This window comes from Dipodomys spectabilis, unplaced genomic scaffold, assembly GCF_019054845.1.
Source record: "Dipodomys spectabilis isolate Male_0828 unplaced genomic scaffold, ASM1905484v1 ptg000375l, whole genome shotgun sequence".
Lineage (NCBI taxonomy): Eukaryota > Metazoa > Chordata > Mammalia > Rodentia > Heteromyidae > Dipodomys > Dipodomys spectabilis.
In genome coordinates, this window is record NW_024871052.1 from 146,088 (window position 1) to 171,545 (window position 25,458).

The 25,458-nt window shown below is 51.7% G+C and overlaps 3 protein-coding genes and 1 long non-coding RNA gene across 8 annotated transcripts in view; 2 read left to right on the forward strand and 2 right to left on the reverse strand.

Moving 5' to 3' along the window:
- On the forward strand, window positions 1–20,332 carry LOC122096511. The gene is made up of 3 exons (XR_006145324.1): window positions 1–957; window positions 15,632–15,638; window positions 20,321–20,332. It is a non-coding gene; the product is annotated as an uncharacterized LOC122096511 (long non-coding RNA).
- On the reverse strand, window positions 3,837–10,147 carry Nop16 (NOP16 nucleolar protein). 2 transcript variants are annotated; one of them, XM_042667080.1, is made up of 5 exons: window positions 9,955–10,138; window positions 9,057–9,165; window positions 6,502–6,571; window positions 5,669–5,775; window positions 3,837–4,232 (listed from the first exon to the last, which is right to left on the reverse strand). In XM_042667080.1, exons 1-5 carry the CDS (start codon window positions 10,059–10,061, stop codon window positions 4,089–4,091), a joined length of 537 nt encoding a protein of 178 aa, XP_042523014.1. In that variant the 5' UTR covers window positions 10,062–10,138; the 3' UTR covers window positions 3,837–4,088. The 2 variants fall into 2 exon arrangements, with proteins under 2 accessions (XP_042523014.1, XP_042523015.1); XM_042667081.1 differs by lacking the exons at window positions 3,837–4,232; window positions 6,502–6,571 and having other exon boundaries at window positions 5,692–5,775; window positions 9,955–10,147.
- Window positions 10,308–11,276, forward strand: Higd2a (HIG1 hypoxia inducible domain family member 2A). Its single transcript, XM_042667082.1, has 2 exons — window positions 10,308–10,526; window positions 10,859–11,276. The coding sequence occupies exons 1-2, from the start codon at window positions 10,373–10,375 to the stop codon at window positions 11,023–11,025; spliced, it is 321 nt and encodes a 106-aa protein (XP_042523016.1). The 5' UTR covers window positions 10,308–10,372; the 3' UTR covers window positions 11,026–11,276.
- Cltb (clathrin light chain B) overlaps window positions 14,075–25,458 on the reverse strand; it is a 20,559-nt gene continuing 9,175 nt past the window's right edge. For 3 of the 4 annotated variants that reach the window (XM_042667076.1, XM_042667078.1, XM_042667077.1), the window contains exons 3-5: window positions 20,092–20,209; window positions 18,907–19,018; window positions 14,075–14,512 (exon numbers count right to left, since the gene is read on the reverse strand). In XM_042667076.1, coding sequence (XP_042523010.1) covers window positions 14,341–14,512; window positions 18,907–19,018; window positions 20,092–20,209 — 402 coding nt within the window. In that variant the 3' untranslated portion in view covers window positions 14,075–14,340. Of the gene's footprint in view, window positions 14,513–17,095; window positions 17,150–18,906; window positions 19,019–20,091; window positions 20,210–25,458 lie in introns of all 4 variants that reach the window. The other variant, XM_042667079.1, reaches the window with a different exon arrangement.

The window sequence follows — 25,458 nt, forward strand, 5'->3', positions numbered from 1 at the left end:
TGGTTTCAACCTGTGATCCTCAACTCTCAAGTCTCCTGAGTAGCTAGGATTACAGGCGTGAGCCACCCAGCTCTTCCCCGGGGTTGTTTCTAACTGCCTACCAATGGAGATGTGCTAGAAATAAACCCGAAGACCTTAACAAGGAGCTTGCTTAAACACCTTCCCCCCTGCTTTTAAGGCCCCTGATGACTAGGGAGTAAGTCCAGTTCATCCACCAAACAAAAAGTGAAGATGGTGTTCCCCCCCATACCCCCACCCCAAATCTGGAGTCAAATAGCTGCTCTTCTGACTGTGCCCACACCACGTTTACCCGAGTCTAAGGAAGGAAAGAGTTCAAGTCCCAGGCACCCGTGTTAACTGGAGCTGGGGCTCTTTTGAGCCTTGGAACTGCATCTTATTTATTTATTTATGTATTTATCAAAGGGATCAGGTCAAAAGTCCAGGCTGTGTTTCTAGGTGCTTTGGTCATAGCCCCAGATGAGGTCACTCACAGGGGGTCCGTGGACACAGAGCTGTAGCGCCTTCCCCTCCAGCTGGCTCTTGAGACCATTTGGTATCATAATCAATCAGTGACAGAAACTGGTGGCTCATGCCTGTAATCCTCGCTACTTAGAGGAGGCTGAGACGCGGGGAGAGAAGCAATCATGTGAATCCAAAGGACAGTAGATGGCCAGCCCGCACAGCTGCCACGTCCCTCACTGCGTGTGTGGCGACCAGTCAGCTGAAGGACTGCTTTTGTGTTGGCACTTCCTGGCGCATTCAGATGGAGCTTCCTGTCCATCAGGGCTGGCTGAATAGTTCAAATGGACTGTGGAGTTTCTTTTTGGTTTTTGTTTTTTTTAAGGCGCTATCCCACTCGGTTTGCTTTTGAAATGAGAAGACATCGTGTGCCTTTGTTTCCTTTGACGTTTACCCAGCATGCCTCAGTGCCATATTGCAGCACTGCCAAAGGAAGTGGTGCCCCCCCCCCCCCCAGTGACCTTGGGCACAGAACACATTGGGAGGGAATTAACTGTTCTCTAATTCCAATTCCCTTTCTATTATAAGAGGTCATTTTTTCTTCACATTAAGTATTTAAGGAATACTTGGGTTGTTTCCCCTCCCCCCACTGCCAGAATTCATTTTGGTAAAATATTATATGGTCAGAGGCACAAAGATAACTTGGGCTTCACGGTGGCCTTTGAACCTTGGCTGTAAACTTCTGATCTTGGCACTGGGTAAAACATTTTTGTGTCTAGCTAGCCGCGGGTGGCTTGTGCCTGTGATCCTAGCTACTCAGGAGGCTGAGATGTAAGGATCATGGTTTGAGGCCAGCCTAGGCAGAAAGTCTGAGGGCCTCCCATCTCCTATGAACCCAACAAAAAGCTGGACTGGGGGCATGACTCAAGTGGCAGAGTGCCAGCTGTAAACAAGCAAAACGGATCAAGGACCCAGGGCTCTGAGTTCAAGTCCTGGTACTGGCACCAAAAAAGAAAATTCCTTTGTGTCTGTCCTGTGAACAGAAAATAAGTTTGTGTCTGTTCACCTTACCCAGTGATTGACGCCAACAATGGAACCAGCATGATTGTCGAGGGACCCTTCCTAATTACAATCTGCCTTCGTGTGATTATCATCATGTTGTACATTTTTACGGTCCCCAATACGGGGAGATGGATTTGCAAAATAAAGTTTCCACTGTGTCTACTGGAGTTTTCTTTTTTTAAAATCAAAGTCGCTCAGATCTGAGTGCTCTGGGTTATTCTTGCAATTCTACCTCGTCAGGAAGGGGAGATCAGAAGATGGTGGGCCAGATAAATCCCAGAGACCCTTATCTCCAGTGAACCAGCACAAAGCCGGAAGTAGAGCTGTGGCTCAAGTGGTAGAACCCCAGGCCTTAAATGAAAAAGCTTGGGGACAGCGCTGAGTTTAAGCCCCAGTGTCAGCATATACACCCAGAAGACCAGTGGTAGGTATGCTAAGGGCCCTGAAGGCCCACGTGCTACCACAGCCCCTTGTCCATGTGTGGCCTCTGCTGTGACTGGTCTGCCAAGCAGTGCCAGTCTATACTCCTCTGCCTGACTCCTGCCACTAACCTGGATGGACAAATGGAGACAAGACCCTTCAAACCTCTCTTGCCTGCCTGGCTTTGCATTGCTGTTACTCACACCTGTGATCGTAGCTCCTCGGGAGGCTGAGATCTGAGGATCACAGTTCAAAGCCAGCGTGGGCAGGAAAGTCTGACACTCGTCTCCAACAAACTACCAAAAACAACAAAAATCCAGAAATGGAGCTGTGGCTCTAGTGGCAGAGTGCTAGCCTTGAGCAAAATTGTTCAAGGACAGTGCTCAGGTCCTGAGTTCAAGCCCCAGGAGTGGCACAATAAAAAGGGGGCTGGAGGCATGGTGCAGATGGTAGACTGCCAGCCAATAAGCAAAAATTGTTCGCAAGTTTGAGTCCTGGTCTCGGACAAAACAGTGAAAGCTGGGCGCTGGTAGCTCCCACCTGTCATCCTACTACTCAGGAGGCTGAAATCTGAGGATTATGGTTCAAAGCCAGCCCCGGGTAGGAAAGTCCAGGAGACCCATCACCAAATTAACTACCAGAAAACCTGAAGTAGAGCTGTGGCTCCAAGTGGTAGAGAGGTAGCCTGGAGCAAAATAGATCAGGGATGGCTCCCAGGCCCTCAGTTCAAGCCCCACAACTGACAAAAAAAGTCTGAGTAAAAAGAGGTGTTTGGCCTGTCCTAACACATCCGATAGTGATGCTGGGTTGCTTTCGGGATTGCACACCTCTAAGATGAAGGTGTGTGCAAGACCTCACATAAAGTGCACTCTCCCCAGCCTTTTTTGGCTTCAGTCATTTCTCCGCCATCCATCCTACCTACACCTACTTCCCACATAGCTAGGATCATTGGGATCAGTTTGGATAACCCAGCTTATTTCATGAGGTAAGAGTCTCACTTTGCTCCACTGGCCTGGAATCAAGATTCCCTCCCATTCTCCCACCTATTCCCCTTTCCCCTGCTCAAGAGCAGAGAGGATTATGACTTAAGTAGATAGAAGGGCTGAAACCACTCATCCCTTCCATCCTGTTTCAAAACACCTCGCGTGCCACCAGCTCAGGCAGGCCTGGTCTGAGGGGGGCCAGTCAGGCTGTCTGGGACCTCTCTGTGTAGCATATGAGAATGGTATGCAGCAGGGCGCTGGTAGCTCATGCCTATCATCCTAGCTACTCTGGAGGCTGAGATCTGAGGATCACAGTTCAAAGCCAGCCTGAGCAGGAAAGTCATGAAACTCTAGAGGTAGAGGTGTGGCCAAGTGGTATAGCACTAGCCTTGAGTACAGGGTCAGCATCCAGATCTGAGTTCAAGCCCCACAACCAACAACAAAAAAAAAAAAACAGGTATACACAGCTATCCTGGAGGAGGAGGTTTGGGGATCTGGGGTTCAGTTCAAGACAAAGCTAACACAATGAATGAAGGAGGGCAGGGCCAGTAGCTGGCTCCTTCACTGGGCAGGAAGTAGAACTGATCTGGGGTGGGACCAGAAATACGAGTGCACAGGCCAGGTCTCCCAGCAAGCTTTGGGAGGAGAGCAAGTGGAAATGCTATACAGAAAACCAAGGTAAGACAGCGATGAAGAGCAAGGAGGCTGCACTACAAGAACATGCAAGCCGTGGCTAGTACCATCGGGCAGGACCCTGCCCTGGCAGGGCTGGTCTTCTCTGTGGCAGCTCCAGGGCGTGGCTGGGCTAGGTAAATCCAAAACCATCAGAGAAGCAAAATGTCGAGGTTGGAGGCGTGGCTCAGTTGGTAGAGCACCAGCCAATGAGCAAAAAAAAAATGAGCAAAAAAAAGATGAGCAAAATATCCTTGGTTTTATTCTATGTACAGATTCTATTCAGATAAGGCCACCTCTGTGAACACAGCCAAGTGTGGGCTTTTCTGAGACCCAGAGAATAGGGTAGTTACTCCTGTGTGCGTGCACCCCAATAATCTGATTCCACAGAATCCAACCAGTCTCATCTGCAGCTCTCCACTCCTTGCCTTAAAGCCTGATGCTGGCTTCTTTGGTGCAGAAGACGTGCAGGCTGGAGGCGGTGAAAGCCAGTCACTCCACGTCCATCTTCCTATCCTGCAGAGACTCGCTGAAGGCTTGCCATTCCTCTGGGTAAAATCGCTTATAGATGTTGATCTTATTCCGAATCTGTTTGGGGGTGTCTTGATAGTAATTCTTCTCATCCCGGGCCATGGCCTAGGAAAGAAGAGGGACCATCACTGAGGAGGGCCGAACAGGCAAAGGCTCAAACCCTAGTTTTACCTGAACTAAGTGAGTCACTTTTTAGCCTTGAGATCTGAATTCCTAGCCTCAAAGTCATGGTGCATGTGAACCACCAAGGCCCACCTAGCAATTTTCATTTAAAGGAAAAAAAAAAAAGGCTGAGCACTGGTGGCTAATGCTTAAATCTTATTCAGGAGGCTAGATCTAAGAATCGCAGTTCAAAGCCAGCCCAGGTCAAGTCCCCAAGTCTCTTTATCACCAATTAACCACCAAAAAGCCAGAAGTGGAGCTGTGGTTCAAATGGTAAGAGTGCTAGCCTTGAGCAAAAAAGTTAAGGGACAGTGCCTAAATCCTGAGTTCAAGTCCCGAGACAAGCAAAAAAAAAAAAAAAAAAAAAAGCCCAGTACTGTGGCTCACTCACACATGTAACCCTAGCTACTCAGGAGGCTGAGATCTGACGACTGAGGTTCAAAGCCAGCCTGGGCAGGAAAAGTCAGTGCCTCTTATCTCCAATAAACCACTAGAAAACCAGAAGTGGCACTGTGGCTCAAGCAGTAAAATGCTCACTTTGAGCTGAAGAGCTAAGTAAGGGACAGCACCCAAGCCCAGAGTTCAAGCCCCACGACTGACCAAAAAGAAGAAAAGCCAAAAATAGGCCTTTACTTGACCCTTAGCATACTTAAAATGGCAATGAGTTCAAGTTAGTGGGGGGAGGGGAGGGAGAGTGATTTTCCCGTCCAGACTGGCTTTGAACTGTAATCCTCAGACCTAAGCCTCCTGAGTAGCTAGGATTATGGGCATGAGCCACTGGCAGCCAGCTTTAGTTCAAGTTCTTTCAGGAAGGGAAACTGGGGGAAAGCAAAGGATGGGGTGACGTTGTCTAAGAATTACATTCATTACTTGATTTATGGAATTGCAACCCTTCTGGACATCACCTTAATAGGAATAAAATTAAGCTGGGCACCAGTGCTCACGCCTGTCATCCTAGCTACCCAGGAGGCTGAGAACTGAGGATCCAGATTCAAAGCCAGCCCCAGCAGGAAAGTCCATGAGACTCTGATCTCCAATAAACCAGAAGTGGCTCGGTGGCTCGAGCAGTAGAGCACTCGCCTTGAGCTGAAGAGCGCGGGGACAGCACCCAGGCCCAGAGTTCAAGCTCCACGACTGACAGAAAAATAAATAAAAACATGGAAGGAAAATGGCCTCTGTGCGTGCTGGGAGCCTTGGGCCGCTCCCTCTGTCCCTGCTACCAGCCTGTGTTCACACTAGTTCCCTGTCAATGGTTCCATGCTCCATTCCTGTCTTCCTCCTTCCTACTCAGTCTCGAGCAAGCAGACCCGGCCACAGCAGTCCTGTGTGTCTTCCCAGCAAGGCCCAGGGCTTCCTCCTGCCTGCCCCCAGCCGCTCACCTTATAGTCTTCCCCGTGGTTCTCTACCATGTAGCGGACATAGTCAATGAGATCCCGAGACAGCGTGTTTCCTTTCTTTTCTGGAAGGCTGGCTTCTGCCTCCAGATCTGAGGCAGGAGGAGAGCAGGAGACTGAGTGAGACGTTGCCTTCTAGCTTATCTGAGCTGTCCAACATGCCACAAGAATCGCGACCCCAATCCATTCCCAAATTAACTTGAACCTTTCTCTTCAGCCCTAGACGTCTCCCTCCTAAGATCCAGCATATCATTTTAAGTGTGCTAGTCACTTTCTCCAGGCCTGGGAGGGTTTAAAAGGCAGACTCCTGAGCTGGCTGGGTGCTGGTGGCTCACACCTGTCATCTTAACTACTCAGGAGGCTGAGATCGGAGGGTCATGGCTCAAAGTCAGCCCTAACAGGAAAGTCTATGAGACTCTTTATCTCCAACGAACCACCAAGAGAGTTGGAAGCAGAGCCGTGGCTCATGTGGTAGAGTGCCAGCCTTGAGCACAAAAGCTCAGGGACAGAGCCCAGGCCCTGAGTTCAAGCCTCAAGACCAGCAATAACAAATCAGTTCGTATTTACTGGTATATTCTCCATCCTCCCAGGGACCTGGCTATGTCCTCCCTGAGTATCTCTGACCATAGCTCACGTTTAGGTTCAGTCAGTTCTAGCCTGAAAATGTCTCAGCCAAGAACACAGACCTAAATGTGATCCCTGAACCAGCTCACGCCTCCTCTTTCAACCTTCCTCTCTACAGCTGTAAAATGAGGACACTGAGGACCCTTTTCCAATGCCACTGGGACCGGAGAGCGAGGAATCTAGGCCACACCCACCATTTAGCACATAGGGCTTCCGCACAATGTCATTGGGCCTCTCCTTTCCATCCACCTCCATGGGCTTCACCTGCAGAGCAAACCACACAAAGGACCTTTGATCAGGGAGGAAGGTTTGACTGGGATCAGGGAGAGATCCTGCCCATCCCACTATAACTATACTACAAATAGGGCAACTGTAGTATATAGTTTACAACTATGTTATGTATATTATACAACTATATTATCCCTGAGAAGCCTTTTGGTCAGGCAGAACTAGGTAACAGGGGACACCGAGCCCTGAAGGTTTCTACAACAAATATTCACATCACAGTTGCCTTAAGAAAATACAGCAAGTAATTCGCTTCTCCAGTGATAATATGTAAAACCCATAAACAAGCTGGGAGCTAGTCCACTCACACCTATAATCCTAGGTACCCAGAAGGCTTGAGATCTCAAGGTCGTGGTTCAAAGGCAGCCCAAGCAGGAATGTCCATGAGACTCTTATCTCCAATTAACTACCATAAGCCTTGAAGTGGAGGTGTAACTCAAGAACAACACCCTTGATTGAAAAAGCTAAGGGACAGGGCCCAGGCCCTGAGTTCAAGTCCCAATACCAGCAAAAACAAAGCACTGATAGCCAATGGCATGTACTAAGGTGTGGCCTCGGGGAGTAATGCTTTAACACTTTTCCCCTTGCTCACTCCCTTGGGGTAACTGGGTGCAACAATCTTCACAGGAAGTGTTTGTACACTTCACTGAGGAAGAGATGTCAGGTATCTTCTCTGTGAGGTGTACCGGAAGTCCTACTGCTTCCCTCTACTTTCACACTTGTTTATGAAACTGTGCCAGGTGCTCATGGCTCATGCTTGCTCTAAATAGAGCAAGGGTGAGATCTGAAAATCGTGGTTTAAAGCGAGACTGAGCAAGAAAGTCTGTGAGACTCTTATCCCCAATGAGCCACCAAAAACTTGGAAATGGACCTGTAGCTCAAGTGGGAGAGCGTTAGCCTTGAGTGGGAAAAGCTCAGGGATAGCATCTGGACTCTTGAGTTCAAGCCCCAATACCAGGAGGGGAAGAGGGAGGGGTCAGGGAAGGGAAGTGAGGGGTACCAGTGTCCTCTGGTATGAAGGCCTGAAAAGAAACTTGACTAAAGATAATTCATTCAGAAAGCCCCAGCAGCAGGTGAACTAACCTGGGAATTTAGCAATCATACCCAAGGAGATAGTAATCACCAAGGAATTTATGTTGGGCTGTGAAGAGGCATAGATAAGAAGCAGATATGCAAATAAGTAACCCACCAGCATGAACTTAACAGCCACAAATTAAAGCAGTGAAGAGGTAACTGGGCGAAGCCAGAACAAAAGACTTCCTGGAGAGAAGCAAGGGTTAGAGAAGCTTCAGCCCAACAATGAATAGGAGGGCTGGGAAGGTGACTCAGTGGTAGAGAAAGCCAGGAAAAAAAAAAAAAAGTAGAAAAAGCCTGAAGTGGCACTGTGGCTCAAGTGGTAAGAGTGCTAGTAGGTTGAGCTGAAGAGCGCAGGGACAGCGCCCAGACCCAGAGTTCAGGCCCCATGACCGGCAAAAAAAAAAAAAAGAATAGGAAACAACAGTACAGATCTCAAACTCCAAGGGCAGAAAAACATCAATTATGGAAGATCCTACTGAGATGCCAAGGTGTGAAGAAAAAGTATTCCTTTCTGTCCAACTAAAGTGTATTTGGAATGGTCTACTGACATTTCCTGGAATTATTTGCTTTATTTACTTCAATTGTAACTATTATCTGTACTGGTGGTTACTAGTGAGTGATGTTAGAGACATAAGTTTTATGGTGAAGAACTTAAAACAATAAACTGTGGATTGTTAAATGAAAAAGAAAAAAGCCTTTGACAGGAATCAAAAAATGGTATCCTTTCTAACCTTGGTAGTCCATTATACTTAGACTATGAGTCTAACTCCTTGAGAAGGAAGAGGGATGGTTTGAATTGTAATCAAAGACTATTGAACTGCCCTGCCTAGCTCTAGATAGAGTAATGGCATTGCACCCTTTTGCGCCAAAGTAAATTGCCTTAGCCGGGTACCAGTGGCTCCCGCCTGTCACCCTAGCTCCTCAGGAGGCTGAGATCTGAGGATGGTGGTTCAAAGCCAGCCTGGGCAAGGAAAGTCCAAGAGACTCTGATCTCCAATGAACCACTCTGAAGACCACTCTGTGGCTCAAGTGGTAGAGCGATGGCCTTGAGCTGAAGGGCTGAGGGACAGCGCACAGGCCCAGAGTTCAAGCCCCACGACCGACAAAAATACAAATAAAAAAAAGCAACTAGAGTCAGAGGAAAAATATTGGAGTGGAGAAGGAATGGAGACTCCAAATGCAGGCTGGGGGAGGTGAGGGATGGTGTCAAGAGAGCGTTGATCTTGACAAGTCAATGAGAGAGAAAGGAAGGGAGAGAGGGAGGAAAAGCGGGAGGGAAGGAAGGAGGGAGGAGGGAGGGAGGGAGGGAGGGAGGGAGGGAGGGAGGGAGGATGGATCAAGGTCTGAAACCCAGCCACTCACAGGAGGAAAGGGAGTTTGTCAGTACCTTTCTCTTCCGGAGGGGGACCGCCTTGTTGGGGTCCATGGCCAGCCCCATCTCCGCCAGGTTCTGCCGCACCGATTTGCTGTGGTCCCAGGCATGTCGGATGTGGGAGCTACCGGCCCAGGACAGCAAGATCGAGGCCTGTCCGTCTCGGTTGGGCCGCCCGGCCCGAGATCCCCCCCCCCCCCGCCCCGCCTCGCCCTCCGCCCCCCGCCAGCGAGCACTGGGCCGAGACACGCCCCCGGCAGGCCCCGGCCCAGTCCGCGCGCCCGGCCTCCCCCCCCCCAGGCCCAGGCCCAGGCCGCGCGCCCGGCCTCCCCCCCCCAGGCCCAGGCCCAGGCCGCGCGCCCGGCCTCCCCCCCCAGGCCCAGGCCGCGCGCCCGGCCTCCCCCCCCCCCAGGCCGCGCGCCCGGCCTCCCCCCCCCAGGCCCAGGCCCAGGCCGCGCGCCCGGCCTCCCCCCCCCCCCAGGCCGCGCGCCCGGCCTCCCCCCCCCCCCAGGCCCAGGCCCAGGCCGCGCGCCCGGCCTCCCCCCCAGGCCCAGGCCCAGGCCGCGCGCCCGGCCTCCCCCCCCCAGGCCCAGGCCCAGGCCGCGCGCCCGGCCTCCCCCCCCCAGGCCCAGGCCCAGGCCGCGCGCCCGGCCTCCCCCCCAGGCCCAGGCCCAGGCCGCGCGCCCGGCCTCCCCCCCCCCCCCAGGCCCAGGCCCAGGCCGCGCGCCCGGCCTCCCCCCCCCCCAGGCCGCGCGCCCGGCCTCCCCCCCAGGCCCAGGCCCAGGCCGCGCGCCCGGCCTCCCCCCCCCCAGGCCCAGGCCCAGGCCGCGCGCCCGGCCTCCCCCCCAGGCCCAGGCCCAGGCCGCGCGCCCGGCCTCCCCCCCCCCCAGGCCGCGCGCCCGCCGCTCCTCACCACTCGATGCGCGGCGCCGCCTTCCGCCGAGCATTCCGGTTCAGACGCTTGCGGTTGACATTGTAACCGAACTTCTGCCTGCGGGTCTTGCCCTTGGCCTTGGGCATGGCGTGGAACACAGCGGTTTCCCCGCCCGCCCCACGCGCACCGTGCTCTCAGAGCCGCGTGTTTAAGCGGACTTCTTCCGGTGGGCCAGGCCTCTTCTGCAAGGCTTCTTGGGAAACGTAGTCTTTCCCGGATGACTTTCCACGCTGAGGACTACCACTCCCAGGATGCAACGGGAGCGCCCCCCCCCCCTCCACGCATGCGTCCTCTGGTCAATTTGTTGGGTGTTTCTCTTGCTCCCGCCCCTTTCGTGACCTCATCAGGAGGCGGAGCGTGGCGTCCCGGTATTCTCCGACTTGGGCTCTCCAGGAACATGACTACTCCGGGCCCTGTGAATCCGGAGATGCCCTTTGAACCCTCGCAGCCCCCCGTCATCGAGGGCTTCAAACCCACTGCGCACGGCCAGACGGAAAGCTTCAAGGAAAAGTTCATCCGCAAGACCCGCGAGAACCCAATGGTGCCCATAGGTAAGTGTGTGTCGTGGGAACCTTCGACACCGGGAACTGCCATCCTGTCCGGGGGGGGGAATGACATAGGGGCGGGCCGGAGGTGGGAAGGCTAGAGGTGTGGCGACGGGGCGGGGCGATTAGGGATGGGACCAATCGGAACGGGAGTGGCGCGGCCTTAGGGGCGGGCTTAGGGCGGAGGGGGTGGGGCCTGGGCCGAGGAAGACACACCCCCCACCCGCTGCGCGGCCACCGTCCCAGGCGCTGTCTGGACGGGGCTCGGGCCCATGGCGTTGGTGGAGTGGCTACATCCAGAAAGGATCCGCCAACCCGGCCTGTTGTCCCCTCCCCAGGATGCCTGGGCACCACGGCCGCCCTGTGCTACGGCCTCTACTGCTTCCACCGGGGCCAGCCCCACCGCTCCCAGCTCATGATGCGTACCCGGATCGCCGCCCAGGGCTTCACCATCGTGGCCATCTTGGTGGGTTTAGCTGCGTCCTCCGTGAAATCTCGGGCCTGAACTCACGCCCGAGCCTTGCAAGCTCCCACCGAGAGGATTCCAGAGTCTAGGAGCCAACCACCAGCCCCGATGGAAGACATCAAACAGGTCCCGTTGTGGAAGGATGTGGCCCATTGTTGTCATCGACAGGTTTTTTGGTTGTTGTTTTTGTTTTCTTCAGAAATCCCAGGTTTGGTTTAGTTTGGGTTTGCCATACTTGGGTTTGTGCCACATCCCCTCCACTCGATACTGAATAAACTCTAATCCGCATGGAGTTGGTGAATTCTATTCTCCACGAACTATAGGTTGGTGATCTTTTACAAGTCTAGTAACCCGTCTTCATAACTGTCACCTGGGGCACTGGGTCAAAGTACTGATTCCCAGATGCCCCTTCTTTAAATTCTAGTTCAGTGGTCCTGGTGCTATTTGGAGAGAAGGGGGAGATCTATCATATCAGTAGCTTTCGAACTTGCAGTAGCCTTCTGGGGAAGTCTGCCACCGTTGTGTCAGAACAAGGGTGTTCTGGCCTTCCATCTCTTCACACCACTCCAAACCTCCTGAGAGGTTTGATCTAGACCATCCCACATTTTGTTGTTTTGTGCCAGTACTGGGGCTTGAACTTAGGACCTGAGCGCTGTCCCTTAGCTTCTTTGCTCAAGGCTAGTGCTCTGCCACTTCAGCCACACGCCTCCACTTCCAGCGTTTTCCTGGTTTATGGTGAATTTTTTTTTCTAAATCTGGGCGATTTCTCAGGCTGGCTATAAACCATGATCCTCAGATGTCAGCTCTTGAGTAGCTAGGCTTACAGGCATAAATTGCCGGCCCTAGGCTCCATTCCACGTTTTGAAGTCTTCAGCAGGTTTTCTTGGTCCTGCTGTGAATTGGGGGACCTAGGACCCTCCCATGGGTGACCCCTTTTGCAATACCAACTTCAGGTTGGCAGAAGGGGAGAGGGAATGAAGAAGATGATCCCCTCCTTGAGGCCCTGACAGTCTAGATATGAGTGAAAAGTGTGTGTTCGAAGCCATCTAAGTTCCTTGACTCCTTTATGATCTCAGCTGGGAGACACTGCAAATGGAGAGCAGTGCATTGTGTTCACCCTAGACCTCAAGATACAAGGAAAGGTTGGGCACCAGTGGCTCATGCCTGTAATCCTAGCTACTCAGAAGGCTTGAGATCTGAGGATTGCAGTTGGAAGCCAGCCCAGACAGCAAAGTGCAGGAGAAAAAAAAATCATTGTCCACCAAGCAGGAAGTGGAGGTGTGTGCCCAAGTGGTAGAATGCCGGCTTGAGTGTAAAAGGCGACAATGCCCAGACCCTGAGTTCAGTTCCCCAGCACACGCGCGCGTGCACACACACACACACACACACACACACACATACAGATGAGGACTGGGGAACGTTTAGAGGGGATAACCACTATTGGTTAAGTATTAGTTTTATGCTTCTTTCCCCAAAAAGTGCTTACTCCTTCCTGAAAATGTGACCATCTTTGGCAATAGGTAGTGTAGTCAAATGAGGTCGTAAGGGTGAGCCTGAGTCCAATTTTCACAAGGGTGCAAGGGGCCAGTGGCTCACACCTGTAATCCTAGGATTGCCCAGGAGGCTGAGATCTGAGGATCACCTTTCGAAGCCAGCTCGGGCAGAAAAGTCTGTGAGACTCCTAGTTGCAATGAACCACCAAAAAAGCCAAAAAAAAAAAACTTACGTGGTAGAGTGACAGCCATGAGTGAAAAAGCTAAGTGAAAACTTGGCCACCATTCAATATGAAGCCAGAGGCCCTAGGGAGATGAAGGGGCCATGTGACAATGGAAATATCTGCAAATCCAGGAAAGCCTGAGCCGCTGGAGCCAAGGAAAGAGCCAAGGATCCTTCCCTAAGTCCACCAGGGAGAATGGCCCTAATGACAACTTCATCTTACACTTGAAGCCTTCAGAACAGAGACAGTGTTGTGAGCCAACCAGCTTGTGATACTTTGTTATGACGGCTCTTGGGACTAAATACTGTTGGCAACTACTCAGACATTTTTTTTGACATGGTACAGATCACAATGGCTTCCTCGTCCTGTTTACTGCCTGTACTAAAGGAGAAGAAGGTGTGGTTGCTGATTGTTTATCCTAAATCTACAGGAGGACTCAGCTTGAAAGGGAGACAGAACTAGACACAGCTATCGACCTCCACATCTACAGGGTTCTGGCCAGCTCCAAACAGGAATCTGGCAATAGCTACCTTCACCAGCCTCTCAACCCAGCCTTAGAAGCCACTACTAGGCACCTGTGGGTTTATCATTTCCTCTGGGGGAGTCTTGGTGTCTTTGGCTGTATTTATTTGGTTTTTGTACTGGTACTGGGGCTTGAACATAGGGCCTGGGCACTGTCATTCAGCTTTTACCCTCAAGACTAGCATTCTAGGGGCTTGGGAATGTGGCTTAGTGGTAGAGTCCTTGTCTAGCATTCATGAAATCAAAGCTTCCATTCCTTAGTACCACATAAACAGAAAACACAGGAATAGCACTGTGGCTCAAGTGGTAAGAGTGCTAACCTTGAGCGAAAGAAGCTCAGGGACAGTGCCTAGGACCTGAGTTCAAGCCCCAGGACTGGCAAAAAGAAAGGAAAGGAAGGAAGAAAGATTAGTATTCTACCACTTGAGCCACTGCTTCAGGCTTTTTGGTGGTTAATTGGAGACAAGGGTCACAGCTTTATCTGCCTGGGCTGGCTTTGAACCGTGATCCTCAGATCTCAGCCTCTTGAGTAGCTAGAATGACAGGTGTAAGCCACCAGCACCCAGCTGTCTAGGTTCAGTGTCTGTCTCACAGGTGGTTAAAAACCAGCCTGCAGTAAAGTATTCTGTACAAGGTGGGCTTTCTCCTGGGGAGAGAGGCTGCAGACATACACAGCCCGGGACTCCCCTTTGGGTTGTCGCCCAGATTTCCAAGGGATACATCCTCACCTCTTAATGCCATGAAGCTGGGGGGGGGAAGGGAGGGGGGAAATCTAAGCACAAACTGAACCCTGAGACCAGTTATGGCTTCCAGAGAAATGAGGATGATAATAAATACGTGTAAAAAGAGTTAACAACACACCCTTTAAGCCAAGAAGGAAAAAAAAAACATGTCAGGAAGGACACTCAGAACTGACCGGACTTGGGGGGAGGCATGAGGGCCAGAAAGGAGAGAGGGATGGGGGCCCCCCCTTCCCGATCCCAGGAGATGGAGAGGAACCAAACCAGCTGTGCCCAGCAGCTGCCAGGGGAAGAACTTCCCCGTGGCCTCAAGCAACTGCTTCTCCTCTGGCCCTTGACAACTCATACTCTATGGCCCAGCTACCCAGCGGGCACCTAGCGGGACAGCGGCGTCTGCTTCAGAGACATGAGCACCGAACGCAGCCGCGACACGTCTTTGCACTGCTTGCTACTCTTCGGGTTGAAGTCACACAGCTGGGCCACCTTCTCCCATTCTGTGCCGGGGGTCTCCTCCTTGGATTCCTTCACAAAAGCCTCTTCAGATGCCCTGTGGAGGGAGAAGAGTCAGAGATTCCATGATTGGGGGTGGGAGGGGGCTGCCAGATCAGTACCAAGCTATAAGAGGACATTATCCCATCCTTCCCTCCCAAACCCTGTAACCATCATATCTTTGTCAGCAAAGGAAACCCAAGTGGCTCATGTCTGTCATCCTAGCTACTCAGGAGGCTGAGATCCGAGGATCATGAAGCCAGTTGGGGCAGGAAAGTCTGTGGGACTCTATTCTCCAATGAACCACAAAAGGCTGGAAGTGGAGATGTAGCTCATGTGGTAGAGTGCTAGACTTGAGCACTAAAGCTCAGGGACAGCTCCCAGGCCCTGAGTTCAAGCCCCACCAAGACTGGTACAGAACAACAAAAATAGAGGATTGTTAGGGTGAAAAGCTGGCTGTGTCCTCTTGGGTCAGCAAGGATCCCTGAAGAGCCCTTTTTCTAGGAAGACTTCTTTTCACTTTTGATTTTTTAGTGCCAGTCCTGGGGCTTGAACTTGGGGCTTGGGGCACTGACCCTTAGCTTTTTCACTCAAGGCTAGAGCTCCGCCGCTTGAGCCACAGCTCCATTTCTGCACATTTCTGGGGTGTTAAGTGGATAAAAGACTCTCAAACTTTCCTACCTGGGCTGGCTTTGAACTGCGATCTTCAGATCTCAGCCTCCTGAGTAGCTAGGATGACAGGCATAAGCCACCGCTGCCTGATTCCTTCTTACACTTGGAAGTCCAGCCGGAGGTAACCGATCTTTTGGGTGGGTCCTGGGTGGTATCCAGAGCCCTGAATATCATCTCACATGACTCTTAGCAGAATGCACTCCAGACCAAAGGAACGTGAGGTAAGGAACATGTGTGTCTTATTCCTATTTGATCGGATAGTGGTAGACGGTCAGTACCAGCCCGGAGGAAGAGGGAGCAGAAGGAAGGAGAGGAAGATGCTGTGCTGTGAGCTAAGTTGTACAAGGGAAAGGTGAGCTCAGAGGGCAGCAGAGGATGCTTGGAAGTACTGAGCACACATTCGTGTGCCCCACAACAATCAGAAATGCCCACATTTCCCCTGCCAATTCAGAATCCCCAATACCACCCTCCAGACTGCCATAGCAAACAATGAGGCAGCACCGAGGAGACCTGTGTAAGATCCCAGCTCAAAATAGTCACAGATGGAGTTGGGAAGGTGGCTCAGTGGTAGAGTGCTTGCCTTGCATGCATGAGGCCCTGGGTTCGATTCCTAAGCACCATATAAGCAGGGGAAGTGGGGCTGTGGCTCAAGTGGTAGAGTGCTAACCTTGAGGGAAAGAAGCTCAGGGACAGTGCCCAGGCCCTGAGTTCAAGCCCAAGGACTGGCAAAAAAAAAAAAAAAAAGTCACAGTTGGAGCTGGACTCGAACCAATGTGAGTGAGGTTCCTGGTGGGGGGGGGGGGGGGGGGGGGCGGGTCCCAGTCAGTCTGTGCATTTGAGGATGGAAGGGAAGAACAGCATCCTGTTGCTAGGAATCAGAGGCTCACACTGATCATCCTAACTACTCAAGGAGGCTGAGATCTGAGGATCCTGGTTCAAAACCAGCCTAGGCCGGGCACAGATGGCTCACGCCTGTCATCCTAGCTCCTCAGGAAGCTGAGATCTGAGGATGGTGGTTCAAAGGCAGCCTGGGCAAGAAAGTCCGTGAGACTCTTATCTCCAATAAACCACCAGAAAACCGGAAGTGGCGCTGTGGCTCAGGTAGTAGAGCGCTTGCCTTGAACTAAAGAGCTGAGGACAGCGCCCAGGCCCTGAGTTCAAGCCCCACACATGACCAAAAAACAAAAATAAAAATGAAAGCATCTCTTAGCTTTTAGGCCTTCAGTGCCTCTTGCTCCGTATTTATTTTCTCCAATAAAAGATCCCTTTATCCCACCCACCCCCAAAAGCAGCTGAGACGAGGACCTGGGTGGCCCTGCCCTTTCCCTCTCCCACGCAGGGCTGACCAGCATATTCTTTTCTCTGCCCTTGCCCTGTAGTTGGATTCAGAAAGCTGCCTCTAGATTGCTGGAGAACATGGAGGGACAGAGGCCAGGATTCATGCCAGCGCTCATTCCGAGCCCTAGCTACATGCACTTGAACCGTACAAGCAGATTCCAGACCCCTGTGTTAGCTGGGTACCACACCTGTAAGCCTAGCTATTCAGGAAGCTGAGATCTGAAGACCAAGGTTCAAAGCCAACCGGGGCAGGAAAGGCCCTGAGATTCCTATCGCCAGCTAACCATCAAAAAGTCCAAAGTAACCGGGCACTGGTGGTTCACGCCTGTCATCCTAACTACTCAGGAGGCTGAGATCTGAGGATCCCAGTTCAAAGCCAGCCCAGACAGGAACGTCTGTGAAACTCTTATCCAATGAACCACCAGAAAACCAAAAGTGGAGCTGTGCTTCAAGTGGTAGAGCATTCGCCTTGAGCTAAGAGCTCAGAGACAGCGCCCCCTGAGTTCAAGCCCCATGACTGACAAAAATAAATAAATATAAGTAAGCAAACAAACCATGTACCACACCCCCACCCCCAGCTTCCTGTCCCCTTTTTGCAGCTCCCTGAACAGACAGCAAAGTAGTCACGTACACGTAGCCGATGATATCAGCATCTGGCTGCTGGTAGAATGCTTTGTCAGCGATCCTTGAGGGAAAGAGGTTAGGTGGGGGCAGACAGACATCAGGACAAGCAGACAGAGGGTTAAAGAGAAAGAGAGACAGCGTTAGTACCTCCAGTCAGTAACATGTTAGGAAGCATGGCTTGGGAAAATCAGCAACTCTCCAAGGCTCCAGAGAGGAACATGGGAATCTTACTCTCTTCCCTAGCCATTGTGGCCTAGCTAGAAGTTAGTTCTGATTGGACAACTCTCCTGTTGGAAACCTTTCAAGGCTCTCCATTGGCCAGGTCCCTCCCAAGAGGATGCCCCTCTTGACCTGTCCTACTTTCTGATATCCCTCCAATTCCTGTGGCCCAACACATATCTTTTCTTTCCTACCAGGCCTGGAATGCACTCTTTTATACCCAGCCCTTTCCTTCAAATGCCCTCCTACTCAGCTTTTAAAGCCCCAGTCTCCAAATGCATGCATTTCTCCCCAGCCTTCTCCTTTCTTCCCTTGCTTCTGTGGCCCCTCTGTTTCCAAGATCCACTTTACATGTTTGAGATTCTCCTCTCAGCCCTTTGAGGACATGGTGGGTACTCTTTATCTCTTGTTCCCTAGTGCCCAGTCCACAGCCCAGCATGCCTCATTTCTGAAATACAACTGTGACAAGTTCCTAGTCTTTCCAGAAAGATCTAGTACCATGAAGGTTGCACAGCCCCCACAATGGACAAAAAAAAAAAGTCAAAGGAAGTCAGGCAGTGGTGGCTCGTGTCTGTAATCCTAGCTACTCAGGAGGCTGAAATATGGGGATCATGGTTCAAAGGAGACTCTTTTCTCCAATCAACAACAAAAAAAAACAAAAGTGGAGCTGTGGCTCCAAGTGGTAGAGCAAGCCAGGCGTAGGTGGCTCATGCCTGTAATACTACCTACTCAGGAGGCCAAGATCTGAGGATCGCAGTTCAAAGCCAGCCCAGGCAGGAAATTCCATGAGACGCTTATCAGAAAACCAGAAGTGGCATTGTGGCTCAAGTGGCAGAGCGCTTGCCTTGACCTGAAGAGCTCAGGGACAATGCCCAGGCCTAGAGTTCAAGCCCCACAACCGGCAAAAATAAAAATAAAAAAAGTGGTATAGCACTAGCCTTGAGCACAAAAGCTCAGGGACAGTGCTCCAGGCCCTGAATTTCAAGCACCATAACAGACAGACAGACACACACACACACACACACACACACACACACACACACACACAGCCAAAGCCAAAGGGTAGTGCCCAGGCCCTGAATTCAAATTCAAGCCTCAGTATTGACACACACACACACAATAATAATAATAATAGGGCTGGGAATGTGGCTTAGTGGTAGAGTGCTTGCCTAGCATTCCTTAGTACCTCACATACAGAAAAAGCCAGAACTGGTGCTGTGGCTCAAGTGGTGGAGTGCTAGCCTTGAGCAAAAGAAGCTCAGGGACAGTGCCCAGGCCCTGAGTTCAAGCCCCAGGACTGGCTAAAAGTACTAAATCCTACATTCTCCCAGCCAGGCCTGTGCCCACTCTGACCCTAACCAGGACACAGAGTGCCAGAGATAGATGGTGGGCTGCTTGCCCATCAAACCCGAGGATCTGCCCACCCAACCCTGCTTCCTCCTGTGCCCCAAGGGCCCTGACCTCCTCGGGCACTCATGGCATTGACCCTGGGGCCCTGAGGGAGAATTTCCTCCCAAGATGCTCCTGCCTCCCCAGATCACCTCCCCAACGCCATCCATCACGCCCCGCAATTCCTCCTGTCCCCGGGCCTCCTCTTACCGGTTATTAATCTTGTTCTTCTCCACTTGTTCGCTCTGGCGCTGGTTCCACTCCTCCAGGTCCTTCTTGGCTTTCTCCCGCCACTCCTGCTCTGTCACCTTCGAGGCCGCATCTGCCACCCAACCCGAGAATGAATGGCAGCTTCGCTGTGGGCACGGCTGCCCCGGTAATCACCCCTGAGCCCCTGACAGCAGCCCCTGAGCTCGCCCTCCCGCCACCCCCCATCCACACTAGGGCAGTGTGCGATTCCACGACCCCCAAGCCTAGACCCTGCCCATCCCAATAGCTAACCCGGCCGAGCCAGCTCTCCAGCCCCGCCCACTCCCAGCACACCAGCCAACCCGTGACGCCGGCTCTCACCAGCCCCGCCTACTCCCCATCCCCGCCCATCCCCAGCACACCAGCCAACCCGTGACGCCGGCTCTCACAAACCCCGCCCACTCCAGCACATCAGCCAGCCCCGTGAAGCAGGCTCTCACCAGCCCCGCCCACTCCCAGCACATCAGGCAATCCCGCGAAGCCCGGCTCTTACCAGCCCCCCCACTCCCAGAACAGCAGCCAGCCCCACCCACTCCCAGCACACCAGCCAACCCGTGACGCCGGCTCTCACCAGCCCCGCCCACTCCTAGCACCTCAGCCAGCCCCGTGAAGCAGGCTCTCACCAGCCCCGTCCACTCCCAGCACACCAGCCCCAAGAAGCAGGCTCTCACCAGCCCCTCCTACTCCCAGCACACCAGCCAACCCGTGACGCCGGCTCTCACCAGCCCCGCCCACTCCCAGCACATCAGCCCCGTGAAGCCGGCTCTCGCTAGCCCCGCCCACTCCTAGCACAGCAGTCAATCCTATTGAGCCGGCTCTCACCAGCCCCACCCACTCCCAGCACATCAGCCATGTGAAGCCGGCTCTCGCCAGCCCCGCCCACTCCCAGAACAGCAGGCATCCGCGGCAAACCAACTCTCCCCAGCCCCGCCCACTCCCACACAGCAGCCAGCCCCACCCACTCCTAGCACATCAGCCAGCCCCGTGAAGCAGGCTCTCACCAGCCCCGCCCACTCCCAGCACACCAGCCAACCCATGACGCCGGTTCTCACCAGCCCCGCCCACTCCCAGCACATCAGCCAACCCGTGACGCCGGCTCTCACCAGCCCCGCCCACTCCCAGCACAGCCAGTATCCCCGCCCTCACCCAGCTCTTGCAGGCGTTTCTTCTGTTCCTCCCTCCATTTGCGGATGCTCTCTGGCTCTTGAGTCAGTCGGTCCGCCTGGGCAATTGCAGCATAGCCATCTGCAGGGCCATTAGCCTCCTAGGACATAAATACACAGTGCGCCCGGTCAGTCACACCTGCCCTGCTGTCCATTAGCTCCTGCTGGGGAACCAAGATGCCTCCCACATCAGGACAACGTGACAGTCGCAGATGACCTCTTGCTCCCCTGTAGCTGTACCTTTTATGTTTCCTCTGCCAGTCAAAGTACACCCCAGAAGCCTGGGCTGGCTTCAGAGTAGAAGATGATCCTCAGATCTCAGCCTCCTGAGTAGCTAGGATTACAGGTGTGAACCAGTGGAGCCCAGCCTGGGAAGCATTTATTTATTTATTTTTGCCAGGCCTGGGCCTTGAACGCTTGGCCTGGGCACTGTCCTTAAGCTCTACCACTTGAGCTACAGCACCACTTCCAGTTTTCTGGTGGTTCATTGAAGATAAGAGTCTCACGGACTTTCCTGCCTGGGCTGGCTTTGAATCGTGATCCTCAGATCTCAGCCTCCTGAGTAGGTAGGGTGACAGGTGTGAGCCACTGACACCCAGCCACTTCCTGCTTTTTCTGGGAATAATTGGAGATAAGGGTCTCAGGGACTTTCCTGTCCAGACTGGCAATCCTCAGATTTCAGCTTCCTGTGTAGCTAGGATTATATGTGTGAGCCACCAGCATCTGGCTGGAAAGCTCTTTAACTATATAGATGCCACCAGATGGGGGAGGAGACAGGGTGGAAGAAGTTGGCTGGGAAACAGCTTTCTGTGTACTGTGTCCTAATGTTTACCCTCTCCAGGAAGCCTGCCTGACCTGAAATTATGATGGTACTTACAATTAAATAGGTAAGTGTCTTTGATCTTTATAATTCTTACACGGAGACTTTTATTACTCTTGTTTTATAGCTAGAGAAACTCTACTTCCTGAGTGCCAAGGTCACTTGGCCAACAAGAAGCAGAGCCAGGATTCCAAGGGAATTACTGGGTACGAATATCCTCACTACAGAGTAAACAATATGGACCCAAATTGTTTGACTTGGGAATGGAACCTGGGACCTTGTCCATGCTAGGAAAGAACTGTACTACTGAGCTACTCCACACCGTGGCCCTTCTTCTCTCCCTAATCCCTGGTCCTGGGGCTTGAACTCTGGGCCCAGGTGTTGACCCTGAGCTTTTGTGCTCAAGGCTAGCATTCTACCCTTTAGCCACATCTCCACTTCTGGCATTTTGGGGCTAGTGGATTGGAGAGAAGAGTCTCATGAACTTTCCTGCCTGGGCTGCCTTCGAACCCTGATCCTCAGAGCTCAGCCTCCTGAGTAGCTAGCATGATATGTAAGCCACCAACAATCATCAGAGACTGGCCTTTAAGTCCCTATTTTACCACTCCCTGGGCGATAAGAGTTGAGAAAGTCCTTTCCTTGGCAGCTTGCATGTCAAGCATGGCAAATGAGAGTAATTACTATATTCCACTCCAGGAACATAGCAGGGAATCGCAAGAAGTGGCAGCCCAACGGAACTCACAAATAAGCCTATGTGCGGGATGGCATGGCTTTTGTGACTCGGAAAGCAGAAGGCCAACCAGGACCAGGTAATGTTGGCCCAGCTTTCTGGGTCAGCTTCTGAGAGCCTCTGGGCTGGCCGTGACCTAGAGAGCCACCCCTCCCCACACACACACACACCGTGGATCATGTTGGCCAAGCGTGTGCTATGGTGCCAGGGACAGCCAGCAGGATGAAGCCCCCCCTCCACCCCACCCCCACCCCCCTCCAGATTGACTAGCTCAGGCTAAGCCAGGCTGAGCTGTTGATTCCTCTAAGCAGCTCAGGAGATGATGGGAGCCTGTGAGAAAACAGAATTATGCAGGAGGCCTGAGAATCAGGGGAAGTGTCCAGCAGGGGGCGTGCTATCTCTGTCCTTACCCTAGTCAGGGCCTAATGGATTGGGAATAAGTGTGCATCAACTTATTCTCAGGCCGCTTTTTTTTTGGGGGGGGGGGGGGGGGGGAGGGGGCAGGGTGGATAAAATTTGTAGTTGGATCATCCTAGTGGCGCACAGGCTGCCAGAAAAGACTGAAGCACAAAAACTGCCCAGGAGCCTGGTCTGGTGGCTTACACCCATAATCTTAACTCCTCAGGAGGCTGAGATCTGAGAATCCTGATTCAAAGCCAGTCCAGGTAGATAAATTCTAGAGACTCCAATCTCCAATCAACCAGTAAAAAATAAAATAAAAGCTGGAATTGGAGTGTGGTTCAAGGAGTAGAGCACCAGCCATGAGTAAAAAAAAAAAAAAAAAGCAGTGCAATGAGAGATGCCCTGAGTTCAAGCCCAGGACTGGCAAAAAAGAAGTATACACAAAAAGAAGTATGCCTGAAGTCATATATATATACACATTTATTTATTTGTTTATTGCCAGTCCTGGGGCTTGAATTTCAGAGCTTGGGTGCTATTCCAAGGCTAGCATTCTACCACATAAGCCACAATTTCACTTCTGGCTCTTTTGGTAACTAATTGGAGATGAGTCTGACAGACTTTCCTGCCCAAGCTGGCTTTAGAACTTCAGTATTCAGATCTGTCTCCTCTGTAGGATCTCAGGCATGAACTGCCTGTGCCCAGTCCTGAAGTCAATATTATTAGCAAAGAGAATTATCTGTGACTAGGAAGGGGTCTCGAGATCCTGCCTAATCTAGCAATTGTTATGTAGGGCTGGGTGGTGAGGGCAGGAAGGAGAAATCAGAGGAATCAAATTAACCAACAGAGGAAAAGTCCAGAAATGACTCATTTCCTTTGTGAATGCACAAGTCATTTTGCCTCTCTGAGTCTCAAGTTCCTAATCAATGGAAACATTAAGATAACCTGCTGACAGGTACTTCTGTGATTCTAAGAATATCTCCAGGTCTACTTTAGGACAGAGATTTTGGTTGTTTTTTTGTCAGTCACGGGGCTTGAACTCTGGGCCTGGGCGCTGTCCTTCAGCTCTTCAGCTCAAGGTGAGCACTCTACCACTTAAGCCACAGCTCCACTTCTGGTTTTCTGAGTGGTTTATTGGAGATAAGTCTCACAGACTTTTCCTGCCTGGGCTAGCTTTGAACCGTGATCCTCAGGTCTCAGCCTCCTGAGTAACCAGGATGACAGGCATGAGCCACCGGTGCCCAACTAGGTTTTGGTTTTTGTGAGTGTGTGTATATGCACCAGTCATGGGGCTTGAACTTGGGGCCTGTGTACTGTCCCTGAACTTTTGTGTTCAAGGCTAGCACTCTTTTGGTTTGTTTTTTTGTTTGGTGGTTTTGTTTTTTTTTTAAAAAGGCTGTGTCCTGGGCTAGGAATGTGCTTAGTGGTAGAGTGCTTGCCTAGCATGCATGAGGCTCTGGGTTTGATTCCTCAGTACTACATAAACAGAAAAAAGCAGAAGTGGCTCCATGGATCAGAGTGCTAGCCTTGAGCAAAAGCAGCTCAGGGACAGTGCTCAGACCCTGTGTTCAAGCCCCAGGACTGGAAAAAAAAAAAAAAAAGGACAGTGCTATATAGTTTAGGTTAGTCTTAGACTCACAATCTTCCTACCTCAGTCTCCTCAGTGCTGGGATTACAGGTATGTGTAACCACACTAGTCTGGAACTTGGACTCTGATGCCCAAACCCTGAGTTCAATCCTCAGTACTGGCACACACACACACACACACACACACACACACACACAGAGTAATATTCATTCTTTGGCTTTGTTGGGCTCAACTGGTCAGGAAGCTGCTGAATGAAATCTTAGAGGTTGACTTTTCTAGCTTGCTTATACTTGAGTAATTTTCCAGAAATGGGACTTGGCCAGTTTTCCAGTGAAAGGTACCAGCCCATCCCAGTTACATAAGAATGCATTGTTTATTCTCTCCAAGATCCTGGAGGCCAACTCTTCCATAGGGCGGGGCTCTGAAGATGCAGCAGCCCCAAGGATCTAGAGTTTTCCACCTAAACTGGGTGAGAATAAGGCTCACATAGGCTAAGAACACTGCATCTGTGGGGTACTGGAGATGTCATTACTGCTCTGGGTTTGCTCAGTTTATGCTTTTTTTTTGTTGCTGTTGTTGGTTTTTGTTTTGTTTTGTCACTCCTGGGGCTTGAACTCAGAGCCTGGGCATTTGTCCTGAGCTTCTTTTTGCTCAAAGCCAGTGCTTTACCACTTGAGCCACAGCGCCCCTTCTGGCTTTTTCTGTGTGTATGGTACTGAGGAACTAAATCCAAGGCTTCATGCATGTTAGGCAAGCATTCTACCACCAAGCCACCTTCCCAGCCCCTTGTTTTGTTTTTAATATAGTGTTGGGGACAAAAACCCAGAGTGCCACTGGCTCACACCTGTAATCCTAACTACTCAGGAGGCTGAGAGCTGAGGATTGATCATGTGGTTCAAAGCCAGACTGGATGGATAAATCCAAGAGACGCTTGTCTCTGATTAACCAGCAAAAAACCTGGAAGTGGAACAGTGGCTCAAATGGTATAGCACCAGCCTTGGGTGAAAAATTTAAGAGAGCAGAAGGCCCTGAGTTTAAGCCTCTCTAATGGTAAGAGAAGAAATGAAGAGAGAGAGAGAGAGAGAGAGAGAGAGAGAGAAAAGGGGGGAAGAGAAAAAAGTTCTTAAAAAATAAAATTTGCTGGCTCATGCCTGTAATCCTAGCTACTCAGGAGGCTGAAATCTGAAGATCATAGTTCAAAGCCAGCCCAGGCAGAAAAGACCATGAGACTGTTCTCTCCCATGAACCATTTAAAAGCCAGAAGTGGAGCTGCGGCTCAAGTGGTAAAGCACCAGCCTTGAACAAAGAAATTCAGGCGCAGTGACCAGGCCCTGAGTTCAAGCCTCAGGATTGGCACAAAAAATAAAAAATAAAATAAAAGCCAGGTGCTGGTGGCTCATGCCTATAATCCTAGCTACTCAGGAGGCTGAGATCTGAGGATCCCAGTTCAAAGCCAGCGCAGGCAAGAAAGTCCATGAGACTCTGATCTCCAATGAACCACCAGAAAATGGGAAGTGGGGCCGTGGCTCAAGTGGTAGAGCGCTCGCCTTGAGCTGAAGAGCTGAGGGACAGCGCCCTGGCCCTGAGTTCAAGACCCATGACCGATCGAAAAATAAATAAGTAAACAAAATGAAATCAAATCTCTGGATCAGAAGGCATGCATAACCATCACTGGTGGTGCTGGTCAGGTCAGCTCTACCCAGAGCCCTGCACTTACTTCACCCCATTTAATAGGAGCCATGTTGGCCATTGTCGGCAAACATCATCTCTCCCTCTGGAGCCAGAGACCACCCCAGACAACTTGAGGCTATTG

What these genes read in the sequence shown, in the direction of transcription:
- Nop16 (XM_042667080.1), bottom strand. Translation starts at nt 10,061, where the DNA reads ATGCCCAAGGCCAAGGGCAAGACCCGCAGGCAGAAGTTCGGTTACAAT. An exon ending in GCGGCGCCGCGCATCGAGTG is followed by an intron (nt 9,166 to 9,954) that starts GTGAGGAGCGGC and finishes CTGGGCCGGTAG; the next exon opens with CTCCCACATCCGACATGCCT. An exon ending in ACCACGGGGAAGACTATAAG is followed by an intron (nt 4,233 to 5,668) that starts GTGAGCGGCTGG and finishes CTTCTTTCCTAG; the next exon opens with GCCATGGCCCGGGATGAGAA.
- Higd2a (XM_042667082.1), top strand. Translation starts at nt 10,373, where the DNA reads ATGACTACTCCGGGCCCTGTGAATCCGGAGATGCCCTTTGAACCCTCG. An exon ending in GAACCCAATGGTGCCCATAG is followed by an intron (nt 10,527 to 10,858) that starts GTAAGTGTGTGT and finishes TCCCCTCCCCAG; the next exon opens with GATGCCTGGGCACCACGGCC.